At 45.2% G+C, this 16,020-nt stretch overlaps 2 protein-coding genes and 1 long non-coding RNA gene across 4 annotated transcripts in view; 1 reads left to right on the top strand and 2 right to left on the bottom strand.

The window, feature by feature from the left end:
* The window catches only part of lrmda (leucine rich melanocyte differentiation associated), a 141,628-nt gene extending 138,306 nt beyond the window's left edge, over positions 1-3,322 (bottom strand). Inside the window, exons 1-2 of one of the 2 annotated variants that reach the window (XM_011603273.2) lie at positions 3,037-3,322; positions 2,619-2,719 (exon numbers count right to left, since the gene is read on the bottom strand). In XM_011603273.2, coding sequence (XP_011601575.2) covers positions 2,619-2,719; positions 3,037-3,078 — 143 coding nt within the window. In that variant the 5' untranslated portion in view covers positions 3,079-3,322. The remainder of the gene's footprint in view (positions 1-2,618; positions 2,720-3,036) is intronic. The other variant, XM_011603272.2, reaches the window with a different exon arrangement.
* Positions 3,323-6,063: 2,741 nt separating this feature from the next.
* Positions 6,064-7,681, bottom strand: LOC115249501 (uncharacterized). Its single transcript, XR_003888175.1, has 2 exons — positions 6,299-7,681; positions 6,064-6,195 (listed from the first exon to the last, which is right to left on the bottom strand). It is a non-coding gene; the product is annotated as an uncharacterized lncRNA (long non-coding RNA).
* A 165-nt stretch (positions 7,682-7,846) lies between these two features.
* On the top strand, positions 7,847-10,701 carry znf503 (zinc finger protein 503). Its single transcript, XM_003963999.3, has 2 exons — positions 7,847-8,371; positions 8,667-10,701. Exons 1-2 carry the CDS (start codon positions 8,129-8,131, stop codon positions 10,095-10,097), a joined length of 1,674 nt encoding a protein of 557 aa, XP_003964048.1. The 5' UTR covers positions 7,847-8,128; the 3' UTR covers positions 10,098-10,701.
* Positions 10,702-16,020: the final 5,319 nt, after the last annotated feature.

The following is a 16,020-nucleotide window of genomic DNA, read 5'->3' as shown; positions in this document are numbered from 1 at the left end:
GATATCAAAGAAGTGCTAAATATACAGCAATGTACACATTTTACAGACGTTTCTTTATCACAAGTGATGGAATGAGAGGCATGGCGAGATGCAACAGATAAAGAAAATTGTCAGTATTTATCAGATATTTTGCATTAATTCAGATTTTATATATTTATGACAAAAAATGCTATCTAACACTACAATTCAACACCCAGTTTGACTAGTTTATCGTCCACTTTGTAAAATTGCTCCTTTTCCTCACCTCGTATTAGGGTTGAAGAGAAACCTTCATTTTGAAACAAGACACCAATCAGTCCCACATTGATCAGACGATCTGGTCCTTCATGGACATAAAGTTTCTGTTTGTTCATGATAACAATAGCTGCATTCCATTTTCATATGTATGGACCCATAAGTGCAGAAACAACACCAGAAAATGGCCCATGATAAAGCCAACAAATGGTACCATACCATAGTGTCACCAGACCCAACACTGGTTTAGCAGATCTTTCTTTTCCAAACAGATGGGATCGGACAAAATGTGCAGAACTCAAGCGCCAATGACAGATCTTACGAGCTCGAGAAGAGGAGCAGGCTAAATTCGGTTTGATGAGCAATTTCTCTGGACATGTGTGATCGGGTTAACAAGGAGGGCTGTCAGATCGGACACTGTAGGAGATGCCATTCTGCAGCTCGCAAACAGATTCCTCAAAACGTCACCTGCTGGGACAGTAGTGCTGCACAGGCGCCTCAGTCTCCGAGAAGAATCAAGCCATGGCAGCATATGCCCACTCAGTTCACAATGCACACACCTGACCTGGAACAAAGTGGACAACACAACAGTATCTGAACACAACAGCATCCTAGCCCGTGAGCTACTCTGCACCACACTGATGAGACAGGCTGACACCGCTGCACAAACAGGCCGGAGGAGTGGGCGTGACAGCGCGCTGCCATGATCTCATCCTGCCATTACCTGCCCGGTCGCTCTCAGGTTCAGCCACACAGAAACATGCATGCAACGAGCACCGAAACACTCGGAGCTGATTTAAAGGCGATGCCATCGCTCTCCTCGATGTGGCTCATTGTCAGGTGGCTGGATGCTGTCAATTGGGGTGACAGAAATAAGCGCATTAGGCACCAAAAAAAAACTTGGCAATGTCTCAGTCTCTATTTGAGTCAGACAGCATAAAGAGGAAGGAGATGGTGACGGCGGTCCTCTGACGTTCACAAACACGCGCATCGGTGTACAGCTGGTTTATTGGAGCTGGCACTGAAACAACATCCCTGTGGCCGTGCACAAATAGCAGATTCCTGAAGGTTGAAACAAGAAAATAAATGACGGTAAAAAGCAAAAATGAAGCTTGAATGGGGTTTTTGTCACAATAGATGACAAAACCATAATTAGTCAATCATACCAATAAGTCAGTACCTGTCAGAAAATACAGAAAAAAGGGGAATTCTAACTGTATGGCACAGCTAACATCAGCAAAAAAGCAGAGAGCAACAGTTGGGTGAAGGCCTGGGTTGCCCGTGTCAAACCACAACGTCCAGTAGCCTGGAGTTCAGATTCTGGGTCATATTTCTGGACACCAAGAGGTTAAGACGCTCAACAGGCCAATCGGCAGACAGCGGGTCGTTTTTGATGTAAAACACAATTCGTTATGATTTTGAGAGTCGGGGCCATCTTTTGTGCATTGTGTTTATTGTGTTGGGATTAATAAGCATGTAAGTTCATCACATGCTCCCTGGATTTCACAGCTCCACCCCATCATGACCAGAAAGGGTCATGTGACCACAGACGCAATGGAAGCCGGGAATGAATAATTGCTATACACTTTAATCGGGGATCTGTATGTAACACTTGTGTTGCAGTGTTCTTAAAGCTGCACTTCTGATGTCAAAAGGAATTTGAATCAGCTTTAATGGCACATTTAACATGTGTACTCCTTTAAAAAGAAAATGAAGCCTCAAGTAGTGTCAATAAGTCAAGGGTCATTCATTTCATAGAATGTTTGCTTGGTTCCTGCAAGATAAATCAAAGAAATGTGCATTAAGATGAGCCGATTCATTTATTAATACAAAAAGATGTTCCCAGCTAGTGCCAACACTTAGTAAAAGGCAGATTTTGCAGCCTGACATTGTGTCAATCGCTTCAAATGGGGTTTCTTCCATCATCTCTGGCACAGACAACTGCCTTAAGACAACAATCTTCCACATAAAATTGCCTCCTTCAGACAGCTTCATGGTCTGACAGTCATGAAAGGGCTTCAGAAACAAAAGCACCTCATAACACCATCTCCTTTCTTTTGCTCGGCGGATCATCCGCGCTCGTCCCGCTGTTGAAATGGCAGCCCCCTCTGAAGAGGCTGCCATGAGGTGTTCCTTCATGTCCTGACAGAGGAATCTTTTCTTCTATTCACCCCCGAATTAGCATGTCACATTTATCGATCGTGCCTTTGACTCTGCTCCAGCGGGGCTTTGGGGCCGGCTCATACACTCATTCAGCTCTTGATAGTTCTGATGACACTCTGGCCACCTATAGACCTCAGCCATCAATTTGCCTGCCCCTGCTGCAAAGATACACATCTCCCAGGAAGGTCAGACAGACACAGACTTTACATTGCACCATCTACCTTAGCTGATTGAAGCTGAGGTCCAGTCTTCGTGCAAAATGGCCATATCTGTGAGCAAGGAAGTCTGGGATGTCTTTGTAATCATGTCCGATGAAGGAGATCTTCAAGAGAAAACAAGTTCAAAAGTTAAGAGAGAGCTCAAGAGCTTATATTCTCAAGTAAAATACAAACAAAACGTGTCCTATTTATTTTTCCTGGATATTGCATTTTCGTTTCTACTACGAAATAAAAAGAATAAACTTCTTTTCCTCCGCTGTGACGTTAAAGCCGGAAGCGTCATGCCCGTAACGTTAGCAACGCAGTCACGTGACACCGGTGATGGAGACACAACAACGCGTAGTTTACACAATTCAACATGTTTGTATACACGCGTTGTTGTGTAAAACTCAGCGAAACGACCAAAACAAAACCAACTTACTTGACTTCCATTCAAAGCGACCAGCGGCTCTTTCTCTGCCATATGGCTGTTTTTCCCCTCCGACAGAAAAAAAACAAGTTTCTAAACCAGTTTCCTCAATCAAGCAACAGCCTCCTCTCGCGTCTGAAGCTTACGGCTGTCAATATGAAGCTGTAGGACAATATTTGTGGCTAAATCGCGGCTGTTGTGCAGCTCGACAGGCGGCTTCCTCTTGACTTTACAGTTTCCGCGTGCCGCTGCAGTCAGCTGACCTGCTCTTGTGCGGAAGCACGCGGACAGACTTTGACTCGAATCACTGTCCGCTAATTGTTTTAACGTGTTTAATTGTTATGTCTGCACTTTTAACATGTTCGCAAAAGATGCTGTCTCATCTGCACCACGTAAACGACAAACAGGAAGTTGTCCAACGCCTTCCAAAATGCATGCTTTTTCTACTGAATGTAGCATTAGCACAGCACAAATGACAAGTTTGGTGTATGAAATGCACGTGCCTCGTTACTTTCTTGAGAGCAAATTAAAAGTACAATTATCAGCACTGCACATTATCTTAGGGAGAGGGTGAGCATGTAAGAGGTTAATAAAATCACAACACTGTCATCACAGCATTGCTTTACATGTGTCTTTATACAAAATATTCACTTGAACAAGGCTATCATGTCTCTTGTGGTGAGAAACTAGTTTTGCTACATCCCATAACTGTTATCTCGCTTCACAAGATAATCAAGAGCAAGACAACCTGCTGCACTCATAGCATGCATGATGTCTGACTTTAAAAAAATCTTTATCTGGAAATTTGAGTTTGTTTTTATCACAGGGAATTAGCAACCTTATCTCAAGATAACTCGATTTATTTCACTATCATGAGCCATTATGCCATGATAAAGACACTAATCCTATGACTCGCGATAACTCCAGCCATAAATGAAACTATGAGTCCCATCAAAGTTCCATTTACCATCCATTTATTTTCTGTTAGCTACCACTTACCCCTAATCAGGGTCATGGGAGAAACAGAAATACACACAATGTTTCAGTTCTGTTGAAGGAACATGGACTCTCAAGCAGAAACACACAGGCACAGGAAGCACACCTAAACTCTACAGTACAGCACAGAAGGCCCGAACAGCAACCAAACAACAAACCTGCTTGCTTCATGGTTGGGCTTATTTTTACTGTTCATAAAATAACTCTTGCACTACCACATACGTTTAATGTGATCCCACCTATCAGCTATTTGGCATCTTCTGGGCACAAAAGGTAATTGCTAACTTAAATGCGCACACTGTGATAGTGTGAGCAGCTGTGGATTTTATGCATGATGACATAAATGTCAAACCAGGAGTACCATCAGCCGTTTTTCTGGCAGCCTCATCAACACGTTTTTATGTAAATAAGGCTAAATGTATGTTTATGAGTGCCAAATCCACTTTAAAAACCCTGTCTGCAATTTCAGTTGATCATGAATTTGTTTAAATGGCCTTACACTGATAGGGGAATTACTGTTGGGATGTGCAGTTGTGACAAAATAAATGTTTTTTGTGTTTGCAAACCCATTATTGGTGGAGTCATATACAGCAGATTGAGAAAAGGGAACCTTTGCTTGAGTAACGCGACACTGCGCAACACCCAGTGCTGCTTCTGATGAAACACTCAGAATCGAGTTCCCTTTGCGCGTTAAAGATAAAGGAAAACTACGATTTCATAAAGCAACGTTGTCGCCACTGAATGGTCACAAACTGCGATAATAATGGCGATCAGTCTCTGAACGTCTGGACCGGTAAACTCCGATCCGCGACACCGGCGCCGAGCTCCAACTTTGCGTGACAGTGTTTTTCCTGTTTCGGCATGTGGTCCGTGACGTCACGTGGGACCGCCCACACACGGAGAGAGAGAGAGAGAGAGAGAGAGAGAGAGAGAGTGCTCAGACGCGGGCGCGCTCGTCTCTGTGCGCGTCATATTTAACAGAAGGTGATCGTTTCCTGTGTTAATTTGATGGGGAAACGTGGCCGCTTAAGCGGGGAGACCGGCCTCTTCTTTATTTGATGCTTTGATCCCTTTGACATTTTACATCGGAGGTTTTTAAGTAATTCTCCCAGGTAACGTCGTGTCACGGACTTTTTTTTTTCAACCTCTAAATGGAGTTTTTGTACTTTTAATCCCTCTTCTTGCATGTATTATAAAACTTTATATTAATTTTGTCAAAAGGCTTTTTTGGGAACATTTCAACAATATTGCCGTAAAACGGGAAGGGAAATAAGAGCTATTTGAGTTTCTAAAAGCTTTAATCAATCTATAAATATATTAGTAAGATTAATGGTTGATAATTGTCTCGGAAAGTTGTGGACTATTTTTTTCAAGACCTTACAGGTCACAGTAACCCTGGCCAAAATATTTGCTCAGGATCCGTCGTGTTTCATAAACATGCCACTTTCATGAAATATGCGGAATATTACTTAAACTTTCTATTTAAATACGGTCAATTATGGCTGCAAAAACGTGTGCCCATTTAAGGAAAATGTCGAGTGTTTTGGCGTCTTCTGCAGAAAGCCATTTGTCATGTGGACAATAAAGAGGGTTTTTGCCTGACAGTGAAAATTTATGGTTGCCCTTCTTTGCCCTAATAACTCACATATTGTGTTGCGGACTGACAGCCCTGCAGAAGAACAGCGAGCCCGTTATCAATCAAACATCTTTGCATATTGTCCAACGTCCTCACTCGATATTTTCTCCAATAGTGAACCATTTAAAGGGATCTGGGCTCGTTTTGAATTTTAACTGGAGGTTTTCCTCTTCCAAAAATCAACACGTTAGGTTAAAATGAACTGTTGACCTCTGGGGTAGCTGCAGCTTATGTTTCAAAACGATTTAAACCAAATTCCGAAAAAAAAATAAATAAATCGTGGTTTAAACAGGCCAGTCACGATCAACTTTAAAAAATAATATTAGTGGTAGCGTTTCTATTCCAATATGATCTATGTGAAAACTAACATAAACCAATAACAAACGATGCCTTTTTATCTTGTTCCCCTTAGTATGACGAAAATCATGGCCTTTCATTTTTGGCGTTTTTCCCCAGTTGTGTTTAGTTTTAGTTTTAAAAATGTAAACACTTTTGCCCATTTGCTGTCCACTCCAGGTTTTCTTGCTCTCCAACTTGACCTGTCAAGCAGATTACCACAGAGGGAGATTAATGGCAGAGGCGGGTTGCAATAATAATCGTTTTGTTTGATGTGACAACTTTGATAGGCGTTGATTTACTTACAAACTGATAGGCTTTTAATTGAGCGCCTCCATCCCGATTGAGATGAAAGGAAAGGCGCATTGAAAAGCTGCCCGATTGCCCCGGAGCCTCAATACTGATTAGCCATCTCAGCGGTGAATAGTTCAAGGCATTTGGAACTTCTTTTCTCAGCGGGCTGACAGACCATTTCTCTTCTTTTCTTTGTCCCCCGTCGGCTTTCCTACCTCTTGGAGAAAATAAATCATTTTCATTGTATGTAAATAAAATTGAGCCGACATCAGTATAAAATGTCTGGGCTTTCTTTTCTTTTCTACCCCCAAACCTGCCCCCCCCCCCCCGGCTTTTGTTATTCTGGTTGCGGATGACAGTGCACCCCAGGCGGACGACAGGTTTTTACGCACAACAGCCGACGCGCTTGACCAAAATGGACACTTTTCTCAGACTGATTTGTCTCTGAATGCGGGTAAATAATTTCATAAAAACAAATGTGTCCACGTTCAAGAGACATTGAAGAGCTCACACAAACCAATCTGTCTCAACGAACATGTCCTACAAAAAAAAAACACCAACTAGAAGCAGCCACCGGACTGAAGGGTGCCGACGCTGATGCGTTTGAGGACGAGTTAAAAAAAAAAAAAAGAAAGTTAAAAGTCAGTCCACGGTTTCTTCAGCCATTTCTTTAAAAAAAAAAAAATCTTTTCTGCAGATTCGGTTTATCCCTCGTAAAAACTTGGTTGTCTTCTCTCGGAATCCCCCCTTCCCTCCATTTGCCCCCACCCAACCCCGCAGTCACACTGGCATGTAATCAACCACAATGGCTGACATAAATCAAGCGTGGGATTGACAGCGCCTGACAAATAACTGATTGCGGTGGAGCAGAATTGACACTTGACGATGGGGTGGAGATAGAAATAGAAGGGCGGTGTATATTATACTGAAAACATGTGACATTCACATCCCTCCATCACTACATCGGTCTATTCCTGTCAACGCTCGTCTGTTTAGGGAATTCAAGCAGATGCGCTTGGTCTTATGGTTAAGGGTGACAGTGAACATGTCACGGGAGGGTGTGCGTCATGGGCCGTGTGCATTTTAAATCACAGGGATAATAATTGAAAGAAAAAACAAGAAGGGAAGCTATTTCAATTTTTCCACCAGTTTTATATGGATTGATTTTACCAGCGAAAGTTGTGTGGAAAACTACGTTGATCACGCGGATCGTACCGTGACGCTTCCATCACGAAGGTTTGAGGTGAAACGAAATATGTTTACTAAAGACATAGCACGTCTAACGTGCTAAGTCGCCAATCTTTGTTGAACTATAAACATGTCTGCAGCCGTGAGCTCATCCAGGTTGTAGATGTCGCTTGCCAAAAACACTGCGAGCGTTCACGACAACCACCATATTAAAGCCTCCTCCCTCCCCGAACTGTCGAGATGGAGGCGCTTCCAAAGAGGAGAACGTCACATCCCCTTGACCCTCCAATCACCTCAGGGTCCCATTTGATTGGAAGGCGGCAAAGGCTTTAATCTCGGACTAATTCAGCTGCTTTTGAAGTGAAATTTTCTACCAGTTCGTACTTCGGGAGTACAGAGCGCGGACCTGCAGACACACGCACGCAAGGCGCAGCGCTCACGGTGAGAGGCGCAGCCGCGGATCCGCGATAACCCCGCACCGACTCCCTCCAGCTGCCGCGCCTCGCTCCTCCACTACCAGGATTATTCGACCGTTTGGCGATTCTTTCTTTCTGTTTTTAATCTTTCCTAAATAAAAGAAGGACTCGATGCTTTTAAAATTGTCTTAATGTATCTGAAGAGAGCGTCGCCGTTTCCTTTGCTGACAATTGGGACATGATCACAACGCCCTCGGCGTCTGCCCTGAAATATAGTGATCACTGTGCAGCTCGGCAAAGCAGTTCTCGGAATAACAGCGTCGGTAAGCCTTTTCTCCACCCCGCACCTCCGTCTGATCCAGCACGGCAAGCACAGCGAGTTCCCATTAAGCTTTTGAAAATGCTCACTGCACGGTCGGGACACATTCTGCACCCGGAGTATCTGCAGCCTTTGCCCTCCACCCCAGTGAGTCCCATCGAGGTAAGATTTTTCAACCATTAACGTCAAATATTTCAGCGTTTTAGTCCTCGCTGCTCAATGTGGAGTTAATGGCCAAGTTTTCCCCAAAACATTTAGACCCCCCCCCCCACCCCCCGATACTTTATTATCAACACTGCACTCTTTTGTAATAATATATAATTACAGATTTGATCGCTGTGCGGATGCATATATTTACATGTGTAAATCTCCGTCTTTAAAGAGCTTAAAATAAAACATCTTTTACATGTATCTTGTATCATTTATCGACGTTTCGTCTCTTGTTTTCAAATTACAGCTAGATGCCAAGAAAAGTCCGTTGGCTCTGCTGGCGCAAACCTGCTCTCAGATCGGCAAACCGGACCCGCCGCCCTCCTCCAAACTGTCCTCCGTCACGCAGAATGGATCTAGTGAAAAGGAATCTAAATCTGGCCCTTTGAAACTGAGCGACATCGGCGTGGATGACAAGTCTAGCTTCAAACCATATTCCAAACCTTCAGATAAGAAGGACTCGTCTCCGGGTGTCTCGGGCGGAGAGAAGTCTGGTTTCCGAGTGCCGAGCGCCACCTGCCAGCCGTTCACGCCGCGGACAGGCAGCCCGCACTCCAGCACCTCCGCCTCTCCCATGCCCTCAGAGGGGAAGTGCGGGGACAGGGATGATAAGAAGGAGGCTGACTGTAACAAAAGTGGCTCCACGGACGGCTCCGGCACCACCAGCCACAGCAGGATAAGCGTGAGTTGCGGTGGAATTAACGTGGAAGTCAACCAGCACCAGGAGACGACGCCAGGCACCAAAACGTCCTCCTCCTCGGAGTCCCCGTCTGTGACTTCTGTATCCTCCGCGTCCGTTCTCGGTTCTGGACTTGTGGCGCCAGTTTCTCCTTACAAGCCGGGCCAGACGGTTTTCCCTTTGCCTCCAGCCGGTATGACCTACCCGGGTAGCCTGGCTGGGGCCTACGCTGGCTATCCTCAGCACTTCCTGCCCCACGGAGGAAGCTTGGTGAACGCGCAGCTGGCCAGCTCGCTGGGCTGCAGTAAAGCCGGTTCCAGCCCTCTGGCTGGGGCCTCCCCGCCATCCATCATGTCAGCCAGCCTGTGCAGAGACCCTTACTGCCTCAGTTACCATTGTGCTAGCCACTTAGCGGGCGCAGCCAGTGCGTCCTGCACGCACGACTCTGCAGCCGCGGCGGCCGCGAATGCCATCAAATCCGGTTACCCGTTAATGTACCCGACGCACCCCATCCACGGGGTCCACGCCACGGCGCCCTCGTTCAGCGGACACCCTCTTTACCCCTACGGTTTCATGCTGCCCAACGACCCTCTCCCGCACGTTTGTAACTGGGTCTCGGCCAACGGACCGTGCGACAAGCGTTTCTCCACGTCGGAGGAGCTGCTGAACCACCTGAGGACACACACCGCTTTCACCGGGGCGGAGAAGCTGATCTCTGGTTACCCGGGCTCCTCATCGCTGGCCAGCGCCGCAGCAGCGGCCATGGCCTGTCACATGCACATGCCACCGTCAGGAACCCCTGGGAGCCCCGGAACTCTGGCTCTGAGGAGCCCGCATCACGCGTTAGGACTCAGCAGCCGCTACCACCCGTACTCCAAAAGCCCCCTGCCCACCCCCGGCGCGCCCGTCCCCGTCCCTGCCGCCACCGGCCCCTATTACTCTCCTTATGCACTGTACGGACAGAGACTGACCACAGCATCGGCGCTCGGATACCAGTGAGGAAAAATGACTCTGCAAAGTTTATTGTCCTGACTAAACAAATAGAGAGACTTTTATATGAACAGTGCGACAGATATGGGCGGGATCCGGACTTGTATTTATTTATATGTCGGCTTAAAAGCAGGCAACAATATCTGCAAATGGAAAATATTTGAGCTGCGCAAAAAAAAAAAGAAAAAGTGCATTATGTTGAAACTGAGCTCTACGAAAACACACACAACCACACACACATACGCACACACGTTGTTAGAGTACTAATTACAGTAGGGGTCTTCATTTTGATGTTAATTTGAAATTGCTATGATTGTATTTGTTCTTATTTAATGTCTCCAGGAGATGATGACGACGATGATGATAATAATAATAATAATTTACATGCATGTTTGTTTCTTAAATTTCCGAATTTGTCCACATTTTAAATTGCCGTTATTTTTCAGGTGTCCACCTTGGAAAGAGAATTGGTATTTTTTTGTATGTATTCTGGAAAAAAATAAGAAACAATTCTGTTCCATATGCGTGCACGTGCCTTTCTTTATGGTCAACGTGAACATTTTAGAAAAGTTTAAATCCGTCTGTTGCATTAAAATAATTCCTTTAAATTTCATAAAGATCTTTACGTCATTTCCCCCAAAATCCATCATCATAACGAAATTTACTTTCTTTCTTGTTTAAGTTTATCTCTTTCTGTGCGCGTGTGCTTTGATGTGTGAGTGTGTGTGTGTGTGTGTGTATGTTAATAACTTTTGACTCCGTTTTTAAGATTCCTCCCAAACTCAATTTTCTTCATCTGAGCAAATAATTTGCCGATTATTGTTTGTTTAACGTTAAATATTTAGAATATATTTAAATATAAGATTGGTTTTAAAGTCGTTTCATACACTCGTTCTCACTAGAATGTGGACGGAATTATTGTGAATGTTTTTCTACAGTGACTTTAAGATTTAAAAAAAATATCATCCAAAAAAAAGCCCGGTCACAATTCGATTATTAACTTAGTTTACAGATTTTTATATTGTAAATATATTTGCGCTGACGCTATTTGACAATGTCACGCTGGACTTTTCTTTCTCTTTCTCTGACTTCTTTCTTTCTAGTCCTGAGTAATTTTAAAGTAACAACTTTATTTAATTGCATTCTACACTTTTTAACATTTGAAAAAATAAATACCGGGAGGAAAAACAAGTTTTTCTGAGCATTTCAATCAGGCCTTAGAACTCAAAACTCGACCGATTTCGCGTGAAAACATTCAGCGACATTAACTTTTGCTCTCAGCCGTTAACGCAGCTCCCTTCTCAAGCGGACTGTTTATTTGAGGAGTGTGTGTCTGCAACAGTCCGCCGGTTCTGTTCGGTTCTGTTTGCCCCCGGTCTCCTCTCAGCGCGTCCCGGGCTCATGTCACGACTGGGAGCGGCAGAGATTTCCACGTCTGCCCGCATCACGGTGGCGGAGAGTCGGAGGGTCCCGGCGGAAGGCAATTTATCATCTGCCCCTCCCCCCGGGCCCTGTCAGTGGAGGAACAGGCAGGCACATGTGTGCATGAATTACCAGCAACCCTCCCACCTACGGAGCCCCCCTCTCCGCCTGCCTCCCCCTCCCTCCCCTACTGAGGCGGTTTGACACACAGGAGGGAGAACATGGGGTATTAAGAGTGTGAGGGAGTATTAAAGCGCATATTTACTCTGTCCATCAAGACACTTGCTCAATAGTAGCAATTCAACTACATTTTACAAAAAAAAATGGAGCACAACAGGAGAGATTTGTGACCAACTACTGAGATGGATTGGCTAGAGTATTGATCTAAAAGTCATTTAAACAATGATCTTAAAAATATCAACAGGTTGAATTTATAGTTGGAGCTTCAATTGGGAGAACTGGAGCGAAACGATCCAAATGTATCTTTCTTAATGGAAAAGTGGTGAGAACTCGGAGTGACGTGTATGGGCGCTTTGGCCTCACAAAATGGCCTTAAAATGTCACCGAGACACTCTTGCATCCTCATCCAGGACGAGACACCCTCTCAGACACCTGGCAGGAGGACGGGGGGGGGGGGGGGGGTGGCGCCCAGGACGTGAGTCACGAACCCATGCCCGGATCCATCCCTGCTGAATCCCCAGTAAAGCTGTCATTAGTGGGTGTGTGGTGCAATATACAGGACAGGCCGTTCCTCTGTGGTGGCCAGCCTATAGTCTGGCCCCAGCTGTGTCAATAACAGGGACGCCGTTATAGCGTTCTTTGTTTTCCTTGACCGCTATTTCCCTTGTGGTGCCATGGGGAGGATGCAGGAGCCAATCCCAGCTGCCCACGGGCGAAGGCAGGCTACACACCTTCAAAGGATAATGTCCAACGACCAGCTTTTGCATATATGTATTTCATTTGCAATTGTTTTCACCCCAGAGTTGAGGTAAAATCTATCGTTTTAGGCGGGACAAAACTGTCCGTCCCTCTGCTGATGAAGCCATGGGCAGGATTGAGGATGAAACTATAAATTGGGTCACATGAATCAGGAACCACCTTCAGCTTTTACCCCAACAACTAAGACACGATGCCTGGGCTCTGAAGGACCCCGTCAGGGCCCGAAAGGCCCTCGCGAGGGGGTTCGACGCCCAGATATTTCTCCCCATTTCTGATTGTGACGAAGAATATTTTATGGAAATGTGCCTTTGCTGCATGCAGCCTTAATGGACTCTGCTGGAACAGCAGACGGGCAGGACGCGGTGGTTGTCTCTGGCTGGTAAATGTCAGGGACGGATTCTGCTCCGGACAGCTTTGTTACATTATATAGTTATTTTGGGGTTTTTCTTTAATTTAGCCATGCTAAGCGCTGCGTCTTCTGGAGATTCCAGCACAAAATCACCAGGTTACTTAAACTGTCTGGAGCAGCGTGAATACAATATGAGACGTCTCACAGCATCTGTCTTCGTCGCAGTCATCCAGCAGAGTATCGGAGACACAGACAGCTTAATTTGCCCCCCACCCCCACTTTTTTTGACAGGTTAAAGTTTCAGTATTCCACCTAATTGCCATCTCCTCGCTTCCAAAAGAAAACCTAAATGCTCTGAGTGGCCTCACACATCAGTCTGAGTGTGTGATGGTATTTCCATGGGTGTGTAGGCGCGATTATCATAACTCACAGGGTGACTAATGACAGAAAGGCCTCTTCTGTCATACTGAGTGAGGGTGTAATGAATTGTCATGAGTTCATAGGCCTTTGTGGAGAGTCCAGAGAATTCTGCATTGAAGAGATAACTGAGATCACATGTGGCTCATTGAGAGTTGTTTACATCACCAGATGAGTGTTTGCATGTGGGGCGGTTGCATGTCTACATCTAGATGCTAGGCTAAGCTAAGCGTCTGTCCATCCATTTGTTTTTAGGTTGTAGTTGTGGGTTTGGTCTCTTAACCTGCTAATGTTGGGCCATTTCCAGTAGACTCACTGGTTACGTTAACCCAGAGGTAAACTGGTTGGATACTGGTCCACTGTGTAAATTCATACATCGCTGCATACATCTCCAGCAAACGTCACAATTGTCCACGCCATGATTCTGTCAACCAGTCAGCAGACTGCAAACCTTAAAGCTGCGCTCGGAGGGTTTGGTCAGATCAGAGGAATCAAATAAGAAGCCCAGAGAACCAACAGAATATTGATCAGTGATATTATGGATGATTTGCTGCCGAGCCATCAGCCGTCAGCAGGAGGCTCCCCTCAGAATGTGAGGGGAATCTTTAAAACCACATGTAGAGGTCATCCACTAGACTAGATAAGCCTTTTTGGTTAGAAGGAAGTGTAGGAAGTTAAAATTACTGGATCTTCAATGAGAAATAAAGATCACAAAACAAAGTCGGCATTACTGGAATCACAACGAAGAGGGCGAAGAAGGTCCGTTATAAAACAAGCCTATTTGGGCCGTAGCGCTCACAGGGCTGAGCTAGCGAGGAGCCTGGTCATGTGAGAGACCTGGTCCTCCGACACGGAAACCGTACCGTTCCAGAGCACGTTCAGTCCTCGCGCACACGTGGTTGCGCCTCCCTTTTCCCACCTGTTTATGCAGAATCAGACAGGAACCAGTAAAGAACCCTATAGGAGCATTAACGCTCATAATGTTGGTGCTCCGCAGGACCATCATCCCGCTGAAGGACCCAGAACTTTCTGAGGGTGCGGCAGAGCCCCGCGGTGATATTCTCCAGAGTTTCCTGGTCAGAGCCAAGTGTGAAAAACAGCAATATATAACACTTAGGTGATTTATGAGAGCTATATTTATCATGTTGATATAAACTATTCAGCTATTACCAGCCTCCACATTACTCCAGCAATTCATTCACGTCAGCAGACCAAACAATTCCCCCGCACCACCACCCCCAAAGCAAGACTATCTGCCCGTGCCCAGATGACTTTCTATACAGACCTCTCTGAGAAAATAAAAAAGGGAGAGGGGGCATTTCTCAACTCATCCGCATGCAATAAGCGATGATGTGGTCGTGTATCACACATTGATCTGAGGTGTTTGTGGGAGCTGAGCGTATTAGGGGAGGAGTGAGATAGACTAATGGGCCTGACTGGGAGACAAATTGAGCAAGACACACGGCAACAGAGCCCCAGGAAATACGGGGGGCCCACGTCACTTTTATTGCTTTAACACATTTTAGTGTTAACTGAGAAATTGAACCTCAAATTTCCGCCCATATATTTGTCGCCTGTCGTGCGCCGGTGCAGCGAAAGCGAGCGCTGTCGCCGTTTCTGAAGTAGTTTTGCTTATTTAGATCAGCGTCCCGTCCGGACTGGGTAAAAGTTTAAAAGCAATAAAGGCTCCTTTGCATTTTGCCTGCAGATAATCGGATCGCAGGCGCGATTATTCACTGGTGGAAAGGACAAACGTAAGAGATTAGGAAATGGAAATATTGCACGTTTTGGGGTAATCGCATCTGCAAGAGTGTGAACAACACAAACAGGACAAAACTTTGCGATGGGTATAAATCATGTTCTGACTGGATAACCCAGCTGGTCAGAATGCGTCGATTGAAGTTTCAAAGTGATGTCATCGAGTTTCTGAGCTTTGAGGCCTTCTGAGGAAGCAGAAACAGGCCTGATAACAGGAATGTGTCCTGCGAAGGCTTAAAGTGCCACTCCAAACCATCCCCACCACCTAAAGGTGTGTGGCCATGCATGTTTAACGTTTAAATGATTGATTCTTCATAGTTTAGACAATGAGCAGATGTTTTATGTGACAAAAAGTATCTTTAGGGAAGCGGTGTTGCAGCACTGCTCCCCCTATAGGCAGGCCGTGTAAGTACGCCTTAATGCAAAAACCAGGAAAAACGCAAGTTTTGCTTATTTCCGACGTGACACCCCCGAGGAGTCAATCAAACAAATAAATAAATTAATAGAGTGAGTAAATCTATTGAAAATGTGAAGACAGATGAGCTGTCACTGGGATGATTCTCACCCACAAAGAAACTAAGAAAGACAAGTGAAGGGATCTTTTGAAACCGTAGGTAAATATGAGGATCCAGGCGTCGAACATCCAGGTAATAACTGATGTTAGGACTTGGCATTTGCTCTGACATGCATTTGAGACAGGAACATTAAAAGATATCCACAGTTTGACAGGTATCACAGCTCCCCCAGGCAAGAAGGATTCTCATTTTGATGAGTGTGTCAGTCACAGTGAAGCCTGTCGACACGCCAGATCTCAAGCATCGACGTTCCAGAATAACTCCTTCCTCAGAAAAAAAAAAGAAGAAAAAAATCCAAATGGAATATTTGAATAGCTGCGTGGAGGCAGACTGATTACGGTTAAGCTAAAATGTTTGGTTTGGAGGCGTTGAGGCTGTAGCCTTTGCGGGGGGAACACAAATTTCAGAAAGGCATTAATGCCACAAAACACTTTAAGCCGGCATTCTGTTCATCACAGGTTTCAAAACTGAA

The sequence above is a fragment of the Takifugu rubripes genome, chromosome 4 (assembly GCF_901000725.2).
Source record: "Takifugu rubripes chromosome 4, fTakRub1.2, whole genome shotgun sequence".
Lineage (NCBI taxonomy): Eukaryota > Metazoa > Chordata > Actinopteri > Tetraodontiformes > Tetraodontidae > Takifugu > Takifugu rubripes.
The sequence above is the reverse complement of the archived record's forward strand: the minus strand, read 5'-3'. Positions and strand labels throughout refer to the sequence as shown.

What these genes read in the sequence shown, in the direction of transcription:
- znf503 (XM_003963999.3), top strand. Translation starts at nt 8,129, where the DNA reads ATGATCACAACGCCCTCGGCGTCTGCCCTGAAATATAGTGATCACTGT. An exon ending in CCCCAGTGAGTCCCATCGAG is followed by an intron (nt 8,372 to 8,666) that starts GTAAGATTTTTC and finishes TTCAAATTACAG; the next exon opens with CTAGATGCCAAGAAAAGTCC.